This window comes from Halyomorpha halys, unplaced genomic scaffold, assembly GCF_000696795.3.
Source record: "Halyomorpha halys isolate HHAL.00 unplaced genomic scaffold, Hhal_1.1 Scaffold118.1, whole genome shotgun sequence".
NCBI classification, from domain to species: domain Eukaryota; kingdom Metazoa; phylum Arthropoda; class Insecta; order Hemiptera; family Pentatomidae; genus Halyomorpha; species Halyomorpha halys.
The window spans coordinates 238,891-262,385 of NW_027106719.1; the positions used below are offsets into that span (position 1 = coordinate 238,891).

Below are 23,495 nucleotides of genomic sequence, written 5' to 3' on the forward strand. Positions count from 1 at the left end.
CTATTTTTTTTTTCTTCGTACCCCCCTGACAAAATAGGTAATTGAATAAATGTGTATAAAAAAAAAAAAACCAATCTGCACCCACCCTGCTAAGACACCTGAGGAGCGACGGCCCTATATTACTTTTGAAATATTAGCTTAAAACAAGAAGAGGAAACTTTAAGATAGTTAAATCGAGCAATATTTAAAAAACACCTGAAATTGAAAAGCGGCATGATCAATCATGCAACTTTCATTTATCATCAGGCTCAAAATTTAAATTAATAGTTACTTGTTTTGAAATGGCGACTCCTTTCTCATTCACGATCAAAGTACTTACCTTAAATCAATTTAGAAGTTGAGTAAAAAAAATAAAATAAGGAGTTTGATCAAAATCGTTTTTGAGAAAATGACAAAAAAAAAAGTGTATAATCGACAATATTAAGTGATACTTCTGTTAAATAGACTTTAGCAAAACAGCAAAAGTCTCAGGCGTATACCTACCTTAAATACGTCATTTCATTTTCTTCAGCTTTTTCTTTCTTTGCTAGATGCTGTTTACTTATTACACATATTCCGAGACTTTGTTATTTGAACTCAAGTCTCCTTAAAACATGTATTTCTGTTCGAAACTATAATTCAAAATTTTGTACAGTAACAATACTGTTGCACACCATCTTTCATAAATAAAGTGAGTGATATTAAAAAAGAAATCTCATTCTAGTTTTGTTTAGGTGGATAGGGAAAATTATAAAAAAATATGATAAATCATTTGGTAAATTACTTGAAGAGTAATTTAAATTTTATTTTAATAAAAATTAAAGTTTTATTAATAAACGAATGATCAAAGTGAATTTTTATGATTTATATTTTATAATTCAGGGGAGTTCAATTAAAAAGCTATAATTTCCCATGAACATTCTTGTTTCAAACATGGAAGGATGTTCGAATGTGGCAGGATTGTCATTTATGTCATCACTCAAGTCTAATCCACTCTGAGTTTTGTCTCATGGCAGAAATTGCTCTCACCTTATTCGGATATCCTTGCAGTATGCTCTTTATGGTATATAGTCCTTTGGCAGTTACCATCATTTCACTGTGTCCCTGGAAGTATGTTATCCATCCTGACACATGTTTTTGGCCTTGCCACTAAAAGTGGAATGGTGTTCACTTGTTGAGTGGTGTTTTTGTATAAGGCTGACTAGTTTGAAGATGATGATGATGAATGGCAATGGTGCAAATCGGATATAGAAGGAAGATGACTTAATCATGCTCTCTTCTTCTTTCTCTTCCTCTTTGATGCCTTTCAGTGTGGAGGTGCCCCTGTCCAGGCAAACCAAGCTTCTTGGTCCCGAGCCGGCATCCCAGTTTTTTTCTCCCCCTTTTGAGATGTATACTTTCCATTGTATTCGGTGTCTCCCTCATGGGCATTTTCCTGTTGGTCTGGCCTCAAAATATTTTCTTGGGTCCCTGTCTTCACTCATCCGACAGATATGTCCAAATCATCTGAGTTGTCTATTTTCAATGGTATCCTTTATAGGGACAATTCCAACATCCTCTCTTGTCTTCTCATTCCATATGCTATCCCTCCTAGTTCGGCCTGCCACTCTCCAAAGGATAAAGAATCATTTCCATTGCAATAACTCTGATTAGGTTCTTATCTAGTGGTACCCAGCTTTCACTTTCGTAAAGGAGGGTAGGTGGGTATACAGCCTTGAAAATATGTACTTTTACATTTTTCTCTACCTCCTTCCCAACAACTGTGTTGTAAAGGTAGTAGTATATTGAACCTCTCTTCTTTATCCTATTGGTTTTCCACATCTATTCTACATCTCTTGGTTTTCCTTTCCATTCCTGCTAATCTCTGTTCTGAGGTAAGTGTACTTGTATTTCTATTAGTTCACTTTTAGAAAGTATTTCTGGTTCCCGGCCTATATGCATTATTTTGCTTTTCCTGACATTGAAGGTCATTTCCTTTCTTTCCAGCTCAGCTTCCTATTCAGTTACAGCTTGTAGGTTCTCTATAGTAACTCATGCTCTCATGCTTCCTTTTTCTTGTCCTCCATCTACCCTATCCTCGGCTACCGGAGGGCTCTTCGGAAGTGTTCTACTCACTCATGGTTTTCTTTACAGAATAGAAGTGAAGAGACTGCCTCTTGCCAAAGCTCGAAGTGAGTGTCTTTTGTTATCTCGGCCACATGGGGCGCTAGTGTTACAATCGCAAGTAGCCATATGATTATAGTTTGATTTGAATCTTCCGTTTAAATAGAACAATATTATTAATTTGAAATAATATAAATTACTGTTCCTAGCATACTTTTCTATATAAATTACTGTTCCTAGCATACTTTTCTATGAACTACTAATCCTACAAACAGGAACATTGCTTGGAACACAATATGAACATCATTATATAAGCTGTCATAGACTTCTATTGAATACGATGAACAAGAAATATAAAATAGTGACATAGAATGCATATATTGGAGTCACACATTGATTGATTCAGAAATTATCTGTTTGATTAACCAATGTTTCCGAAACCCAAAACTAATTTCAATTGCTAATTTGTCTTGTATTATCTTGGAAAAGGGCAGTGTTCCCTCCTCTGTGCCAACCAAAAAAAAAATGGGCATAAAAATAATGGAAAACAACAAACTGATTACATTTTCCTGATATAACGAGTAAGTGTTTTCTGCTAAAACAAACAAAATGTCTTAGAACTTGAAATTTTATGCAGACATACCCTCATAATACTTGAGAAAGTATATACATTCATGGCAATCAGACTTTAGTGAGGCGAAATATAATATTTCAAACATATATATCTGTGTTCCCAACCAGGTTGTTATTTCCATTCTCTTTGTTTTTTCAACAGTTTGCGGGCCTGCAGCCTAAATGGCTGAACCAAATGACTTTAAAATTTACATCCATGTCTGACTGTAGCAACTCGAGTACTATTTATTCTTTTGTATGTAGTAATAATTCAGATTGTTTCTTTGAAAATTAGATACCAGCAGACACACTGCCTAATTTTTGAATAGTCAAAATGGTGTCTAACCTTCAAAAATTTGTTAGTACCTTTAAATAAGAATCAGAAGCAAAGAAGCCTTCACTTTTTATGCAATTACATTAAATTATCAGTGTATTCCTTAGTGTCTTGAGTGTGCAAGCAATATAGCAGTTTCAAGATTATAAAACAGCAAATTATGATGAGTGTTTTAGAGCAATTTCAAGACAATAAAACCATGACGAGTGTGTTAGTGTTATAGGTACATTTATTAGCAGACTTATGTTGTGCTGCGTTCATAAAAGGCTTTATAAATTAGTCTTTAAGAAGCCTTTAACTGAAGAGGAGCCATGAGCTGGATCCATTGTTCTGATAAATGATTATCTGATAGGTGTTAATGCTCACTTAGCTTTCGCTATCAAAAACTGTTACTTCTTGACTATCACTAATGCCAATTTGTCCTGGTATGAAGGCTATCTACTACCTTTTTGGAAAAGGAGGACACTCAAGATTTATCTATAAGTCTAGAGAAAGACGATCATCAATATGTTTCCTAGTACCAAATCTTCAGTAGTAATGACTTGATGTCAGCATACCATCAAATTCCAATTGCCCATGAAAAAAAAAACAGTACATTGCATTAGAGGCATGTCGGCAACAATTGGAATACAACGGGGTAGTTCATCAACTTTATATAGATTTCCAAAAGACTTACAATTCTATTAACCACCAGAAACTGAATAATGTTCTGATCAAACAGGGAATACCAAAGAAGTTAGTAAATCTCGTACGGATGTGCATGACCGAAACGTTTAATAAGGTACGAATCAGTAATCATTATTCTGAGAAATTCGAGGTCTGGTTGGGCTTAAAACAAGGAGATTCTCTATCACCTATCTCATTTAATCTAGCAGTAGAAAACATCATTAAATGTGTGATGAATACCGAAAAGGGTTCAACTTTAGGTGATAAAATATTGGTGCTTGGGTATGCTGATGATTTGGTATTACTGGGTGAGGACAACGAAACTATAGAACTAAATACAACCATGTTAATAAACTGCAGAAAGGAACTAGGTCTTGAAATAAATACGGATAAAACAAAATACATGGTTATTAGCAGTAGAAGCATGAGCAATTTTGGTGATATAGATATAGGAGGAAATACGTTTGAACAGATAGATAGGTTTAAGTATTTAGGTTTTACCATAACTAGAAAAAACTAAATTGATGAGGAAATAAAAGCTAGGTTGAAGGCGGGATATGCTTGTTATTTTTCAATTTTGAAACTGCTCGTGCCTTCTATCGAAAGACTTAAAAATTAGGATTTACAAAACTATTATCCACTGTTCTTTATGGATGTGAGATGTGGCCTCTTACACTAAGGGATGAACAGCACATCAAGGTTTTCGAAAATGAAGTATTATGCAAAATATTCAGACCCAAAAAGGATGAATTAACGGGAGAATTTAGAAGATAACGCAACACTGAATTAAGGGACCTACACCTGGTAAATATAATTCAAGTTATAAATTGCGGTGTTTAAGATGGACGTGTAAGATTGTAGGGCTTAGTAACGAGCAGATGCCTAAAATGTTAATAAACATTGAACTGAGGGGAAAATATCTGTGGCGGCAGTGGGGGTTCAAAAGTGAACTGACCAATACTACCGTCCACTATTAAATAAAAAAAAATAGTATTAAATAAATCTTTATTTAATTAATTAACAAAAATAAATCCCAAATAGCAACATATTTGCCTAAATAAAAGATGTACTTCTATAAATTATATAAATTAACAAAAAAATTAAAGAAAAATAAAATTAATTGAAATAAAACAAAATGCTCCCTATAGATATTATTAAAAATAAAAAATAAATTAATCTATTACAAAAAAAAAAGTTTATGAGCTGGAGTCTTGAATTGAACTCACGATATTTTTCACTAAGCGATCTCGTCTTTGCTGAACAGTGGTTATTGTAGACAGTGTCACAATGTCCCGTTGAGGGCTGAGTAATTAACAATCACTACTTGTCTCTGACTAATTGTCTGTTGGGACTTGATCCCTTTAACTCGATATGGGGACTTGATCCCGAGACCTTACTACTCTTGGTTCCTAACACACTGTATAGGATTAAGCCATAGTACCTGCACTGTGTCCGGACTTAATTCCTAAACAGTATTCAATGGATACACACAAACCACATTTATTGTGTGTATCGGCACGTAAATATATATGAGTATATATTTACCTATATGAGTACGTTTATAACACCTAATAAAAAAATGTGTTTCCTCTTTCCTTCGTACGGTGGCCACAACAATATCCGAGGGGTAGATCAAAACATAGATGGGAGGTTTGAGTTAAAACTGATTGAGTAGAATAGGGTTTGGAGGGGCATCACTGGAAGGATCTATGCAGAGAGCAGTTAGTGGTATGGGCATCAAACCTTCGGGTTTGTTAGGCCTTCATTATCATTGTTATTTCTACCACAAGAACCCTAAAATTTGTATTTTTATAGCAACAGAAAAATAAAAATATTTTGTTAAAAATTTTCCAGACAAGAGTCTTGGATTTTTTTTTAAATCATAAAAGATATGATAACTTGTATAGGAGATCACCAATCTACTAAAAATGGGAGGTAAGTAGGGTGTTAGGTGAAAATTAAGTGATTCGTGCATTGCAATAGATTTTTTGTTTTACTATAAAAAAATATAATATCTAGTCAAGAAATAGAAAACCACCATCCTGGCCTTTTCTGACATATATGGAGGGTTATTTACAGGTAACCAAACTATTCTAACCATGGCAGGGAGTCAAGTTTTCATTTGTATATGGGACCGACACAAAGTAAAAATCAACCCCCTAAGCCAGATTCTAACAAGCACCTCTGCAGTAACAAGGCAGGTTAAGGATCCTCGCTCCAATACAAATGTCCCTGAAAGGAATTGGAACCATACATGGATACTCTTTTATATTTTAATCCATGTTATAATTAAAATTCTACTGAAGTTCTAACCAAAACACACTTTTTGAATTGTGTCCCTTTCCTTTTGGGTATGTTATTGATGGAGTAAATAGTCAACTTTATGTTATGAAGTTAACAAAATCTTCAAAAAATTGAAATATCAATGAAGGAAGAACTGCTTTTGGAATCTTTTAGAACCTTTATTAGCATCCAAAAATAAATTAATAATTGACTGTATGAAATTTTTATTTTGTTACAGTAGGTATATTTTATTAGGTGAACCCATAAAATACATCATCATTGTATTAAAGCTACCCAAGATAATAGTACCAATCCTGATTAGATTTTCTATTATTGTACTATTTATGGAGAAACAAGGAGATGATGAAGTTATATATCTCCCAGATCCATCGGCGGCATACCACCACCACCTCCCAATCCTCCTAGCCCTGAACCTTTATCCTTCGGAGGAATGTGAGCTAACACTGCTTCAGCTGTAGTCAAGAGAGAAGCAACACCAGCAGCATCAATAAGTGCAGTTCTTACAACCTAATGAAAGAAAGCATTTAATTTCATCACAAAATAATCATTAAGATACTAATTATCTCAGGATTGTTCAAATTAATATTTCATAATTAAAATTAATTATGAATAACTCTTGAAAAGTTGAAAGAAAACAGCTTATCATTTACTTGGTTCAATAGAATCAAATAAAATTTGAAAGTTCAACAAAAATGACTTTCCTTTTCTTAAAAGAAAAAAAAAATGTTTCCAGAAAAACAGTCAATTCATTTAATTGATTGTTTAATCGTCACATTTGGTTAAAAAATTAAAATAAATCAGTGAAAAGAAAATATAAATCTTTGTAATAACTCATTAATTTATGTAATAACAAAAAATAGCTGATTATGAAGAAAATCAGACCAAGACTCCTGACTTTAGGTGGGCTTACTATTGAAAAAATAAAAAAGGCTAAAAAAAAAAAATTGTTTTTTAATACATTAAATTTGTTTTAATGAATCTTGATGTTCAATGCCTGGGGGTTCAATTTATTTTGGTTATTTTATTTCCTTATTATTATATCAGCACAACAGGTGTATAGAGCTGTTCAACAATCATCAATCACCAATCATCTTTCCTTGTCGCCTGGATGAGTAACAGAAATCTTCAATGGTGAACTTTTCTCTATCCTAGTGGCCCTTCAGCCTTTTTTAAATTTATAGATATAAGAAGATTTAATCTTTTCATATATATTTTTTTTTTACAACTGCTTTTGATATCAACTTCCTAACTCAGGTTAGTTCATATGTCAAATTTGCAATGGCCCTCCTTCCTTGCTTATTATTTGACTATAACCATAATTATAAAAGCAATTTACTCATAAGAACTAGTCTGTGTAAGTTCGTTGAAACCAAAAACGGTTCGCTAATAAAATATACATTTTTATTCTTATAAATAAACAGAATCCTGTGATATCGTAGTTTTTCTTGTTTTCTGGTTTACAGGAACTTGGGACATCTTGATTTTACTTGTTCTACAGATACCAATATTTCATAAATTTATTTTGATTTTTCTCTCTTGGTTAATCTTCCTGGTATTAGGCCTTTCAGTTAAAGTGAGCCTTATTGAACTACAAGACTTATCAGAATGTATTTGGAGAGTGTTGGCAAGTCCAGTGCAACAAGATTCAAGTTATTAAAAGTCCTGATCCTGCTTACTGCTATAACTCGCGATGTGAGGGTAAATGTCACAGTATTTCATGGTCAGCTGGGTTTCAATAATACCTCAATATATTATCCTGGAAAAGCTAAAAATTTGTTTACCATGGTTTATAAGTAGCCCTTATTGAAGTGGAGGATAAGTGGTGATCATGTTCATACTTAGTCCTCTTGGTCTGTATTGATCGGACAGTCTTATCAACCCACCTGATTTTCTGTTGTTCCTTCCTGAAGGCAATTAATTGGTATAGGTGGATATTTTTCCTTTATATGACACTCCTTGGCTATATGACAAGAAACTAGAAACCATACCTTCCGCTGTGGCAGTTTGGCTGTAACCTATGCCTTTAGAGGACTGAATCTCAGAAGTACTTGGTTTTATTCCAAAGACTCCTGAAGATTTTAACTGAAAGTATTATCCTTGTAACAGATTTCACTCAGCCTTTCTATGATAAATAAGTACAAGCACATAAGTAGGATTTACTAAGCAACAGTAATTTCTTAAAGTGGCATTCTATATTACCAATTCAGAAGGTACTGTCTCAATCCTGAGTTTCGGAGCAACAGGTAAGTATATCTAAGTTTTTCTTATCAGATTATTAAGAAAAAGCTCTTAAAAATGCTCCATTTTAATTTACCTTTGTTGGATCTATGATTCCTTTCTCCATCATATTGACGTAATCACCTTCCTTAGCATCATACCCAGTTTCTTCTGATGATTCAAGTACCTATAATTTGACTGAATTAGTGTTCAATGATATCATACTTTTATAACAGTCAAGTTTTAGTGTAATAGAGATGGAAGGAATCGAACATGATATAAAAGCATAGGGAAAAGACAAGTTTCTTTAAGAAACACATTGATAGCAGCCCGGAAGCCACATTGATTAGTGAGTTTGCAATTTGGTGTGTTATGAAGAGGATAATGAGTCAATATTCAATAGTTTTAACAGTTTTTGTTCCTTTTTTAATAAATGTGCTCATTAATAAGTCTTGTATCAAGTTAAAATTATTCGCAACAATACCTTATTAACAACTACTGATTCATCAGCTCCAGCGTTCTTCGCAATTACCATGCATGGAACTCTTAATGCTCTGGCTACAATTTCTATTCCTTTTAAACATAAAATATTTATCAGTGATTATTGTTTATTCATTTTAATAACATATTTCATCTTTATTTAATGTTCAACAATAGCATCAAATGTCAAAGATGGTTCTAATATTGCTAACAACAAGCTAACTAATAAATAAATAATAATAATATTCCATTTTAACTTACCAGTCTTTTGGTCTTGATTAACTGGGTGTATATCTTCGACTGCAGAAATACATCGAAGTAAGGCAATACCTCCTCCTGGAACAATACCTTCCTCAATTGCAGCACGTGTGGCATTCAATGCATCAGTTACTCTATCTTTTTTCTCATTGACTTCGACCTTTGAGTAGAAGATAAAATGGCAATTAAAAATTTACCAAATATTTACTCTCTTTTTAAATTTTAATATAGTTAGGATTACTACTTATTTATAATGTGATTCTAATGTGTCAGCTTAGAACAAAGATAAAAAACTACTACTATGATTCCTTCGCATGAAAAACATGCCAAAATAATTAGATTAATGAATTGAGCTGTGAGTACAGGAAAAGAAGTTAATACATGATTCATGTGAAAAACATGGAACTTAATAATGTATATTCTCTATTCTTAAATGTCTTGTAATTAGATAACTATTCTTTTATTGACATAGTAAGCACTTTTATAGTATTTTATAGATATGTCAACACTTAAGCATCAAAAATAGTATGAATATGAAAGACAAAGGAGAAAATGATCAGAGCCAGATACTTTTTTATTTTATTCAATAATATAGAGTAACCTACCTCTATTCACAGTATCCAGTTTTAGTTATACCTATAACTCAGTTTATTTTATCAAATAAATAAATGGTACTTACTGAAAACTTTCTTTCATCATGTATCAAAAGACGACACTTATAGCTTATAAGTAAAAAAAAAAAAGTACTCTCATCAATAATTTATGTGAACAAAACTCTGATTTTTTCCCCTGTACCCTTCAAATATTAGGCATATGAATATACTTCACTACATTATACTTTACATACATACATACAAAAGGCATACAAAATGATTATACTTCACTACATCCTCCAACTTTGAGCACCGCAACACCTGCTGTTAATCGCCCAAGTCTGTCTTGTAACTTGTCCTTTTCAAAATCACTGTTTGTTGCACTTAAAGTATTCTTAATTTCAGCTACTCTTGAATCTATTTCTTCTCTCTTTCCTTTTCCCTGTAAATAAATATTTTGGTAATATCTAGGAACCATCTATAAAATTGGAATGAAAAAAAGGAATAATAGGAAATTAAAGGAACTTTTGTCTTGTAACATACTGGAAAGATTAATAGTTATCAATTTAGGGCTGAAGGAATTTTTTAAGATTTAAGAAGAAATAAAAGATTGAAGGTATTTGTATGATACAGATTGTTTATTTCCAAAAACCACCCTAAGTCAGTTCAATTGAAATAATAGCATTTGGGTATAAAATATAATTGGAAAAAAAGATCACTTTTAATTATTTTTTTAAAAAAATCATTTTTATTCACAGCTGTTTTATTTTTTTTTAAAATTTAAAACATTTTTAATGTGGTTCCAAAATAAAATTAGAGTATTATTATTAATAATGAAGCATTAGTGAACCTGAATTTGATGCCGATACCACTAATCACTCTCTACATACATCCGTCTAGTGACGCCCGTCCAAAACCTAATCTACGAGATCAATCTTAATGCAATACTCCCACCTATGCTTTGGTCTACATCCCAGTCGTTTATCTGTTGGTTTGGTGTTTATTAACATTTTAGGGATCCATTCATTACTAAGCACTACAACATTACACGCCCATCTCATTCACACCAATGCTATAACCTGAATTATGTTTAAAGGGTACAATTCCCTCAGTTCGATGTTGTGTAGCCTTCTCAATTCTTCTTTTCACTCATCCTTTTTCAGTTTAAATATTTTATGTAATACTTTATTTTCAAAAACCTTAAGGTGCTGTTTTTCTCTTAGTGTAATATTAGCCTTTCCCATGCATAAAGAACAGTAAGAAGGATAACAGTTTAGTTTATTCTAACATTTAAGTTACTGTACAGAAGGCACAAGCTAAACAATATCGAAATTGAAAAATAACAAGTATTACTAAAATTTAAAATTAATGGTTTTTAAAATATTTAACTTATACAAACTTGTTTAGAAACTTACTCAAAGATAGTCTACAGGCTGAAATATATGAAATATAATGAAGAATGTTATAATATTTTTCAACTTTGCCTATCAGTAACTTTACACACAAAATGGGGAGGACGGGTATACCTTTAACATTATCTCCATATTTTCACATGTTGGATATTTTTAAAAATTCAAAATAATAATAACAATCCACTTGAAATATGTTAAAATAAGGAACAGATGAAGATGGTAAGACTAGAAGTTTGTTGAGAAATACTGATGTTGACTCCTTGACTTAGATCTATCCAAGAACTTAAAATATGCGCAAAAAATATCCTATTATTATTTAAAATGTCCAGTAAATTATAATTCAAAATTATTAAAATAATAATAATCTTACTCTTAGCAAGAGTGATTCTTCCTTTGTAATTACTACTTCACCCAAACCGCCTAAGTGACGTTCTTGGCAATCCTCGATCTTAACTCCTAGTTCATCTCCAAAAACAGTTGCTCCTATAAAAATAATTTTAAAAAATATAAATAAAAACTAAATTGATATATTATAAAGATATGTATATTTGATGGAATGAAACCTGTGGCTACTGCAATATCTTTCAAAATTGCTTTCTTCTGTTCTCCAAAACCAGGAGCTCTGATAGCTACCACATTCAATCCTATTTTCAGTCTGTAAAATGCTTAATTGATAGTTTATTCAATATTGTGAAAAATGTACCTTCAATTGAATTTTACAATTTTAAAAGGCATGAAATAATTTTGAATAGAAGAAAAAATTTTTATTAAACGAAAAATTAAAATATTTTAGCTGATTATTTAAATATAATTTATTTTTTACCTATTAACTACAATTAAGGACAATGCTTCGCCATCTAAATCTTCAGCAATAATTAATAATGGCTTTTTCTTTTTGTTTACTAATTCCAAAACAGGGAGGACATGGCTAATTGCAGAAAGTTTTTTTTCAGTTACGAGAACCATAAGATCTTCATATTCAACTTTTGCCCCTTAAATCATTATTTTGTGGTTGAGAAGTTTGTATTTTTAAATGGAAATTTCTTTTAAAAAAACATAATTCAACCGCTGTTTATAGCATTTTTCAACAATATACCTTTGGTAGTGTTGATAAAGTAAGCAGAAATGTATCCTTTATCTAATTTCATTCCTTCGATAACCTCTAACTCATCTTCTAAAGTCTTTCCTTCTTTTACTGTGATTACTCCATCTTTTCCAACCTGTGGACAAAGAACTGAACATTTGAGTTAAAGGATCATTAGACAGACAATAATAGCATTTGATGATTGTCAATAAGAGTATTATATTATATTATATATTATATGTAATAAATAATTATTTTTTTAATTTTGATTATATAACAATAAAAATAAAATATAGCTCAACATAACTTTAGTAGCTTTAAGGAATTTTAGGGATTTACTCGCTACTAAACCTTAGGCGGACTGAAGCACAGGTGAGATGATTAGCGTTGAGGTTGCTCTTGTGGATTTGGGTTTGGATGCAAGTCATAAGACAGATTTGTGTGGACAGTGATTGGTGTTATTGGCATCGAACCACCACTAATATTTTATTGTTATTATTAACACATTTGAAGGTAGAATTTTGATATCAATACAATAACAAATAAATAGCATATTTGTTCTAAAATAATGTTTCCAAACCCAAACCAACTGGAAAACTTATCTGATAAGTTTTCTAGTTGGTTCCAGCAGTTCTTAACATTTTACTGCACCCTTGTATGGCTAAAAAAAATTCACAGCAATTATCCTTAGAGCGGAAAAATCCTTATATTAGGGGGGAAACAGTGCAAAGTAAATATCCTCTGTCTACATTTGCTGTTTTAATTTTAATTTTTTTCTGTAATATTTCGAGAAAGTGGTGTTTGCTTGCAGCACCCCTGGCATACATTTGAGCCAGCACAAGGTGCCACAGCAAGGACCACTGGTCCAGACCTTTGATTTCTCTGCATCTTCCAAAAAAAAAAAAAACTTTGGAAATAATAGTCCACTCTTAGTAATCCTTTTTCCTTAAATAAAACATTTTCCTTTTCTAAACCCCTTCAATCACATTCCTGTGGTGGTTATTCCATCTAGCCCCTGCTGCAAATGACTGAAGGTCTTCAAAATCTTCCTTGGCCAACAAAAAGTTATAATCTCCATTCTCTTTAACCTTTTTGGATTTGTCTAGTAGTGTCTAAACATATTTCATTTCATGTTATCTCTAGCTTCCAAATACTTGTTTCTGTCTAATCTACCTTCTCTATTATCCATGTCATATTATATCCTTTTTTAATTTTTTTTCCCCTAATGCCACAGATAATTTTCAAAACCCAATATTATTAAGTTCCATCCAAAAAGTAGACTTTTTTGTTAAAAGTGGCTGAATATTATTGCTAGCTATAATTTTAAATTGAATGAAGCAAAAATTATACTGAAAATTATAGCATCATTTATAATAAAATAAAATCATTTGGAAGGTAATCAGTTCCAAAAAGTTTTAAAGTTACAAAGGTTTATTTAAATATTTCAAGTAAAATATCAATGCTTGATCATACTGTTGAGAAAATGAAGAAACTATAAAATTGATAGAAGCCCATATAGAATTAGATATTGAAAACAATACGGTGAAAATGAAATATATTGTAGGTTGTAGAAACTAATAATTTCAGCAATATAGATTTGAAAACCTAGGTGTCTGCTGGCCTCAACCAGCATCATCCACCTCCGTCTAGTTTGGGCGATTGCTTTCCAGTTTATTACACAATGTTTAGCTGCATTCTTCTTATTCTGTCTAACCATTTCGGTTCGACCTCCCTTTTATAATTTTACTCCTTATATTTATATTATATTAGGGTATAATTAAAATTTCCTCCTGGTATTAAATTATAATTAGTCAACTATTACCTTCTCAACAGCTCTTGATATGAGTTTACCAATATCTTCTGAGCCATTGGCTGATATTGTTGCTACCTGAGCAATTTCTTCTGGAGTAGTAACCGTTTTGGACAAATTTTTGAGGTATGATTTTGCCACTTCAACAGCAACCATTACTCCTGCATTATAAATTAAATTAATTAATTATAATTTTTTTTGTTATTTTTAAAAATATTTTATGTTTAATAATTTAGCCATATCATATTTTTACATGGAAAGAAAATAATAAATTTTGAAAAATATGTCAATTTTTTAAAATATATATATCACTACCAACTAGCATACTAAAAAAATTGGAATTCTGTGCTTCAATCAAGCTCCCCCATCTCTAAAAGACATCATGGTAATTGTTCATATGATATTTAAAATTCAATAATTACTGTAATATCATTTATGTAGTAGATCTGTCCAAAAATATTTAACTTTCTAATTAAACTTTCAACTCACTCAAACCCATTAAGATAAAATTATTTTATTAGAATTCCTGTTAATCCTTCAACATATTTCTAAATGGCTTTTAGAAGAATTAGTGCAACAAACTGATGGCTAACTCAAATACCATTTTAGATATTTGGGACTAACATATACACCATAGTGAAATAATAAATGTTAATATTGCTACTTTTCAGGAAACCAAAAGTTTATTTTTAACTTTTACATTGCGAATAAATTTTAATCTCTGAACTGTTTTACTTCTTGTAAGCCCTAGATTTGTTTAGAGACTTTATTTTCAAAAATATTTCGGGTTAGTTAATAATACTAAAGAATTTAAAAAATTGATTTTTCACATTCACTATTTAAATGTTTTGTTGGCGATATTTGCTTGTAATATGTAACATATTGTTGAAAATTTTCTTAATAAACACAAATTTAAAATCTGTCTAAGTTTCTTTTACAGGCCTTTATTTTAAAAAAATATATGTAAATATTGGTAAAGTTATTCAACATTATTGAATAAATAAATACCTTTTCTGATTTCTATAGGATTTGCTCCTCTGCTTATTCTTTCAAAACCTTCTTTTGCTATAGCTCTAGCTAAAACCTGGAAAAATTAATATTTACTACACAAAAAAATGTATTTGTAGTCGTAAGGATTTGATTGGAACATGGCATAATCTGGTAAGCAAGATGTTATTTAATATTACAGATTTTATAGACACTTTATTTATCCATTTTTTTCAACTGTTTTATCAAGACATCTAAGAATATTAAATTTCACATTTTAAAAACTAAATTTGGTAATGGAATTTTTAAAATATAAATTTGATATATGTATATTTATATAATTAAGTAATCATAATTTATTGCTTACATTTTTTTTTTAGATTTAATAAATATCAGGACCCAATTTATTGATATTAAATAATTTCTAAGTTTAATCAATGTTGCTTTTAAATACTTGTACAACTGCAATAAGCAAAAATAAACTCATCATAAAATTTTGAGGATCAGATTTGAGACATGAAAGTAAGATGTTAATTTATTTAAACTAATATAAATGGAGATTAAAAAATATACTTTCTCCATACAGTTGCTGTTGTAGTTCCATCTCCAGCTTTTTTGTTGGTATTGTTAGCAACAGCTTGAACTATCTTTGCACCAATATTTTGAAACTTCTCCTTAAGTTCGACACCTTTTGCCACAGTGACACCATCTTTAGTTATCTTTGGTGAACCCCATGGCTGATCAATTATTACATTCCTTCCCTTGAAAAAATATGCTCTATTTTTAGATCTCTCCCTTAAATGACGGTCCTTTTGAAGGAAGTGTTGATTTAATGATACAAGTATAACAAACATTTCTACACTAGTTAGTACTTAAATTCTGTGGCTCATAGCAACAAAAAGATGAAACTTTTAGACCCCAAAACAAACAAATATTCTTATGAGCCTCCTACTAGTATTTTTTTATACCACAACAACTTGTGCCCATCCTCATTTCTGAAAACCCTTCTTTTGTTTTTCAAATTCATTTTACTTAGGAATTGAAATAGGGGCATTATTTTTTGTTGCTCCAAGCCATGGAATTAATTACTCATCGCAATAGCATTTTTTACAACCAAGTCAATTTTTTTTTATAAATGATGGTTCTAATGATTATAAGTAAGAAAAGTTAAATGAAAATCATGCTTATTAAAATTTTAAAAAACAACCACATTAACTATTCCTGAGCTACCAAAATCCATAAAAAAGAAAAAAAGAAGGAAATTCTTCCTACTCAAAAGGATTTATGTCCCTCATTATAAAAAAAAAAAGTAAACTCAGGGTGGATTATTTAGTGGAAATAAATTAATTATTCCTTCCACAGCAATTTAATTTTGAAAACACTACAATTTTCACATCCAGAATGAAGATACAATTCAAAATTCAACTAACATCATAAATGAAGGACCCCTATCATCCTAAAGAGAAGTCAGCCTTCAGATATCTACCAACATGTTTTAAAGTGCAAAAAATGGAGCATTCTACTACAAATGAACCTATATCAAATGTTTTTATTTTATATTAAAATTAAAAATTTTCAGGATGATTATTGGTTTTACTTTTTAGATATTTCATGTTATTAAAGTATTATACTGTCCTAAAGTTTTTTTAATGTATCAATGAAATTGTTCAGTAGAATTATTTACACAGCTTCAAAAATATTAAATGACAAACCTTTGGTCCCATGGTAACTGCTACTGCATCTGCTAATATGTCAACACCTTCGAGCATTTTAGACCTTACTTCATGACCAAATCTTATGTCTTTGGCGAAACTTCGTGTGAAAATCTGTAAATCAAGACTAACTATGTAGATGTTGATTCTGAGCCCCTGATACTGGGGGAAGGAGGGTCTGAACAATTTTTTAGAATTTTTGTAAAATGTTTTATTGTTTAAAAATAAAAACACTGTTATTATCAAAGAAAAACTAAGTCTCAATTTGAAAATTAACTAAGTGTCCCAATTTGAAGTAAACAGGAGTGTTTCATGGTTAATTTTGTGCTCTTGGTGGGGGTACATTACGCCACCACCTAGCTACGGTCTTGCATCAAGGCTATAATGAAATGTTTGATAAAAAAAATTTGTTAACCAATTAATACTCAAAGATTATTTAAATGTAAAATTTACAAAGTCTATTGGTTTACACTGACACAATAACAGATTTTGCACTATTATGTCATGATTCTATTTCCTCAAACATTTTCAGCTCAATAATATAGGAGTATTATTTTTAATACATTATTTTTCAAATTACAAATAATGAATAATATTGAAGATTATTCGTTATTTATAATCCAATGAAAGTATTTTATACTCTTGACATCCTTATAAACCTAGTAATTAATAACCCAGGTGGGATTAGCATCCACATTCTTCTAAACTAAGTGCTCTTAGTTATAATAATTATTATAAAGAGGGGTCTTTGCCCCAGCACTGTAATTTAACTTCAGTTTATATTCACTCAGAAATTAGATTTGAAAAACCTTCAAATTTATTTTTAATTTCTGAATTAAATTATTCTCTATTAAATTCTCACTATTTTAGTTAGTGTTTACTTTTAGGTTGGTTGAAATAACTGACCATTAATGGCTGATGACAGTTTCTAAACCTTCGAACCTCTCTTTTCAGCAAAAGAGGTATTTGTGGCCGAACTATCACTATAATTCCATCTCACTTGTGAAAGATGTTATCTAACACAGTTCTTTTACATAAACTACTATATATTTTGACAAAAAATGAGTATATTGATTATACTCAACATTTTCTTTGAATATAAAAACATTTTCATAAACTCCCTTACATTAATGATTTTATAAAGTTTTTTTTTCTCTAATTCTGGAAATTATTAATTTTTCTCACAAGATATTAAATCTTATTTGTAGTACAATATTTTCTTAAAAAATTAATAAATTACTTATTTTTTAAATGGGTGGAAGAGAAGCCAAGAGACATAAGTGATATTTTAGCAAAGATTAACTTTTCTATCATATAAATCTGAGTCTAAACCAAATTCACCCTTTAGTATTGACAAAATTGTGAAATTAAATACAATGAATGATATTAAAGACTTGTCATTATTTATAAGATTGAAGTATGGAACACTCTTAATACCCCACAAGATACAAATTTTGTAACCGAAGATGGCTTGAATTATTATGGCCATATTACTATATTATATAAAAATAATATAAAGTAAAAACATTATTAGTGTATAGTTATATTCTTATTAAATATATTATTTTCTTGGCTTCTCACCCACCCTAATAAATTGGATGAAAATTGCTGCCTCAGAAACCTGGCTTAAACCCAATATTCCAACTTCATCTGTCTTCACCCCCAATTACACTCTCCTTCATCATAAGCAAATAAATCGAACTGGTGGTGGTGTTGCCCTATACGTTCATGGTAGTATGAGGGCTAAAATCCTTCTAAAGTCTCATTCCGTTGACATACCCATTTGGAATACATTTTTGTTCAAGTTTCCTGAAGCTCCTTTTCCTTCCTCTATATTGACATTTAGTGCCCATCTAGAGTCCGTTTTGATGATACATTTGAATCCTCCTTCCTTTCATATATTCCTCTCTTAACAAGACTCATATACACTATCACATATACACTCCCGCGATCTTAACACCAACCTTCTCACAAATTCTTCCAATAGATCATACCTCATGGACCTAATTTTATCCCTAGACCTGTTTATTGTTCCCTATCAATCCACACATCATACCCAGTCCACTGATACCTGGCTTGATTTGTTTATCATTGATTCTCTACAGAACCTTATGTCCTCCTCCCAAATTCCTATGTCTTTTCTTTCTGTGTCTAAAGACTAGTCCACTCCCTAATTAATAATTTTCTCGAGCAAAAAACTCTCCTTAACCCTTTTCAATCTGGTTTTCGTTACCACAATCCGCCTTATTGAAAATTTCTCAAGACTTCTAATCCTCCATAGACAAGCAGCAAATTTCTATACAAGTTCTTTTTGATTTTTCGAATACCCGTCAGCTCCTAGTATCCTCTCTTGTTTTCAACCACTTCAACTATGATCTCTTGTTCTACATAGGGCTATCTGCAGCCCTAGAGTTGAGACTGAAGAGACTCATGAATTTCTTCGTAAGGTTTATCATTGGGTTTCCAAGGTGCTCTCACGCCTCCCATTGGTATACCGAGTTGAAGTGGCTCTATCCAACTTCCTAAAGACAGTACCTCATTGGTGTTTTCCTATTACAAGTTTTTAAAATTAAAAATATATCCTTGAACTCCTTACTCTACGATCATCCCTCCATTCATTAAACACCAGATCTCAACCAATTGATCTATAAATGTCCTTCCATAGAACCGCCTCCATTAGCAAATCCTTTGAAATACATGCACCCTCCTTCTGGAATTCTCTTTCTATCTCCATTCATCAATCCACGTCCATCCTTTCTTTTAAACAATACCTATTCCTTCACCTACCACATAACCAATCCCCCACATAAAAAATAAATCATAATTTAAAAAGTATTTAGAGTGATTATAGTTTAAGAAAAAATAAAATTTAAAAAAAAGTCAACATTATTTTGAAATAAAACATTTGAATCAATAATAAAAGATTCATTGTATTTACGGAAGGCACATATTATACAATTAAAAAGGTTCTGAGTTTTTCTAATATTACAATTATGGTCAGTGGAGCCAATTAATTAATTAATTAGCACTGTCATTTGAGGATGGTGGGAGTAACTGAAGGCAAAAGTAATTTTAAACCAACAAACATTGGTTTAAGAGATTGAATCATTATTGTAACCTTTATAATTACCTAGCTTGATTGAAAATATCCTGCATTCAAAATCTCTTTTAGAAACTTTTAGTTTAAAACAAAAAGAGATCACTGGTGAAATCTAGGATTTGCTTATTAAGAAAAAAAAAATTACCTTCCAAACTCCAGAAGAAAGTAATCTATTCATTTCAATTGAGGTTCTGTTCTGCTTTTTCTAAGATGAGATAAGTTATAAATCAACCTAATTGATTGATTTGTCACACATGGAAATCAGGTGGCTGGATTAATTTCCTAATACTAAAAATGTGATATTTCCTTTTAATTATTTTGAAAGATTTATTATAATCTACCATACAGATAGCAATATTTTTTAACGCATCAAATTTGATATTTAACCCTTCCAGGACCGATTTACCGACATAGTACTACTGTCCTCTTTTTAAAGTAACGTTAAACAAGTATAATACGTTTAGTTAATTTCAGTTCAAATATTATTTATCAATATTTTTAATAACCATATCTATTTTTATAGATACTATCACTAGTAATTAGGTATTTGATATTACAAATAGACTTTCTAAGTACTAACCGTATTGGTCAAATACAGTAGGGGAAAATATTCTTACGTTTTATTTTATTTTATTCTGATCTTTTTATAAATGGTTAATCATTTTCTCATGTGATTAGCCAATTTTAGATGAACTAAACTCAAATGAACAGTGAAAACTTCCGTTAAGGCAGAAGGAACTTGAAGTTAACTCTGGCCAAACGAACGGAAACGCTGAAATCACAGGTAGTCGTTAAGAATCACGCTCCATAAGAAAACCGTTTGATCTTCAGTGAGTTTTCCATAATCGTACATCAATAACGAAAATCCTTGGGATAAAACTTGAAAGACAGATAAACTATGATGTTTCTTAAAGTATATAAAAATAAGAAACTGTGATAAGATTTAAATATAAACCCCCAATTTCGTTCAAGTGTCCAATTTTTTGTATAGTTGTTTCTTTCGCCTCAGTCATCCGTTGGGAACTAATATAATATCCAAAACCGAACTCATTTCATCAAATATTTAAATGAGAAACCCATTCTTGGTCAGCTATTTTAGAACATTTTCGCTGGGACTTCAGTTTGAGTGAACTGATCACAATCCGAGAAGGGTGGTAGGGCCAACCAAAAATTCGGATGTCCCGGTCCAAAGGATCCTAAATGCCCGATAGAGAGCTCATCAAAACTTTTTCAAAGTATTTATTTATTTTCTATGCGTGTTCATCCCTATGTTCAGTGTTAACATTGTTTGAAGGTAGGTAGGAATGCGAAATAGTCTAAAATAGAGAGGCTTGGATTTATGGGACAATTGAAAGGATGCCAATCTTTTGATGTCTCCTTACCTTTTGGATGTAAACCTGAGTTAATCCAATCCTCGGTACGAAAACTTTCTCCCTACAAATCCACTTCTTCATCGCCGTTCTCAGTTTCATACGACCAAATAAATTCATACTTTATATCTGCTTCATCTTTCATTTTTCCACCCTCTCCTTTCAACTATGCTTCAGTTCCAATATTTAATTGTGATAATTTTTATTTTTCCTACTGACCTCATTTCCTCCATAAATGGAGACTTGATGGAGTACTCATTATGCCATTATGTAAAATTATGCCTCCCTGAAATCCTGTCATTCTTTCTATTTATAATTTTTCTCTCCAAAATTCTGTTTTTCCCACTTTCTGGAAAAAATCACTAATCCATCCCATTAACAAAAACTCCAGCCCTCCACCTCCCCAAAATTATCACCTAATCTCCATCCTCTCTAATCTAAACCACTAGAAAGTATTGTTCAATCACCAACATCTAATTTCCTTGAGACCAATGCCCTCAATCCTCCGCAATCTGGTAACAAAATTTGCTCTAGTCAAAATCACTTCCGACACACATATACTATAATGGAAAAAAAAAAATTGACTGTACTAATACTCCTGAACTTTTCTAAAGCCTTTCATTCCCTAGACCATTCAATACTTTTAACCAAATTAAAATCACTATACTTTTCAAACAGCAACATTCTTTTATTCCAATCATTCCTCTCCAATAGAACTAAAGCAGTTGTCATTTCTAATCAACCACTAGCCTCTTTCCTTACCCTTCCCTCAGGAGTAGTCCAGGATTCAAGTATCTCTCCCCTTCTGTTCAATTCCCATATCAACGATCTTCCTAATTCTATATACTACTGTACCCAATATAAGCTGATTACTTATAAGTCTATTTATCCTTATCACCCTCTGAGTTATTCTTAGTGTTTGCCAAGATTCAAGATCTGGATAATAATAAAAGAGCAGGGTCATTTACTGATGGATAATGGATGGAAGTTATCTGTCTACAGGATGAAGGAATTCAGGACTAAACAGAACCTTATTCAATTATTTACCAATTTGATTAATTCCCTGCCTTTTAGGTATTCCAGGCATTTGCAAGAATGGGATATTAAGGATATCTGTGTAACAGTCCATTGCAATCTGATTTCAGAGCACAGCTAGGTTCTATGTTCAAGCTAATTATGTGCATTGGGTTTGGGCTCAGGCCCAGGGTTTGCGGTGTCATTATACTTAAATTTCCATACTGATATACATAAAAATGATTAAATAAAACCCTATTCTCAATGAAATTTGGTTCTAATAATAATTCTCTGAGGAATAATTTTTCACAAGAACATCAAATAATTATTTCTGAAATAACGTTTAAAATCCACGAATAAAGGAAAAAGTATATACAACATTGATTACTTTCAAAATAAGAGTGAATGAAAAAACTTATTGATGTCTTTATGTACATTAGCATAAGTGCTTTATTTTTACTATGCCAAACACTGGTATACATTTAATAGTTTTACAATACCAATTGTTTTACTTTGAAATCACCCTACCACCTCCTAAAGTATGACCTTATATTCATTATAGGATTTTAACTAATGTACTCAAATAAACTGAAATACTGTTTATTTACACCAAGTTTACAAATATAAATACTTAAATACAATAATTACAAAAAAGAATACACAATGGGCTGGATAAAGAGAAGATGTATGAAAACTAACTTTCTTTGTACAAAGAGATCGTTGTAACTCTTTATCATATGCCACAAGGAAAACATTGAACACAATATGTACAAGAGACAATTATATAGAATAATTATAGAAATAAAAAAGAAACACAATGTAATATTGCAATTGTAAAACAATGAAAAAATAATTGATGAATAAATAACCTAATCTTTGTTTTAAATATATTTTTCTTTTGTAAAGTCTCAGACCGAGTACACATTCTAACAGGCTTCAGCTAATAATTCTAACCTATATAATTTAAATTTGCTTATTATTTATATATATATTTATTTTTTTAAATCACAGACGCACATTTTTGTAAAAGTATTTGAGATATAAAATTAAAACAATTTTATAAATCACCTTATTTTTAATTTTGAAAATTATAAATCTTTACTAAATAAAAAATTAGCATTAAAACACTTATTACTAAATACAAAGAATGGTCCCTATCAGAAAATATAAATATCCACCTGATCAGTAAAATAAGTTCGACCAGCAAATAAATGTTTGCTGGGTAAAGTTTACTTAATAAGCATCTCTTATTACTTAAAGGTTATTTAAATCACCCTTTATTAACAGTATATTGGTACATCCATTGTTTTGTTTTAATAAATGAGATTCTTTTTTTTTTTTTGTTAAAAAAGCTACAGAACTATTTCAAATATTAGAATAATTTTTGAAATACCTAATCTAATTCATGAATTTAGAAATTCTACTTATCATTGCTTTCCTTTAATAGTGGTACATCTGAC

At 30.9% G+C, this 23,495-nt stretch overlaps 1 protein-coding gene across 2 annotated transcripts; it reads right to left on the reverse strand.

Moving 5' to 3' along the window:
* Positions 1–6,184: 6,184 nt before the first annotated feature.
* LOC106678009 (heat shock protein 60A) lies at positions 6,185–19,953 on the reverse strand. 2 transcript variants are annotated; one of them, XM_014416274.2, is made up of 14 exons: positions 19,797–19,953; positions 16,552–16,665; positions 15,424–15,600; positions 14,861–14,936; positions 13,865–14,013; positions 12,055–12,178; positions 11,782–11,950; positions 11,522–11,613; positions 11,329–11,441; positions 9,833–9,988; positions 8,957–9,113; positions 8,700–8,788; positions 8,313–8,402; positions 6,185–6,505 (listed from the first exon to the last, which is right to left on the reverse strand). In XM_014416274.2, the coding sequence occupies exons 1-14, from the start codon at positions 19,827–19,829 to the stop codon at positions 6,347–6,349; spliced, it is 1,698 nt and encodes a 565-aa protein (XP_014271760.1). In that variant the 5' UTR covers positions 19,830–19,953; the 3' UTR covers positions 6,185–6,346. The 2 variants fall into 2 exon arrangements, with proteins under 2 accessions (XP_014271760.1, XP_014271761.1); XM_014416275.2 differs by lacking the exons at positions 16,552–16,665; positions 19,797–19,953 and having other exon boundaries at positions 15,413–15,549.
* Positions 19,954–23,495: the final 3,542 nt, after the last annotated feature.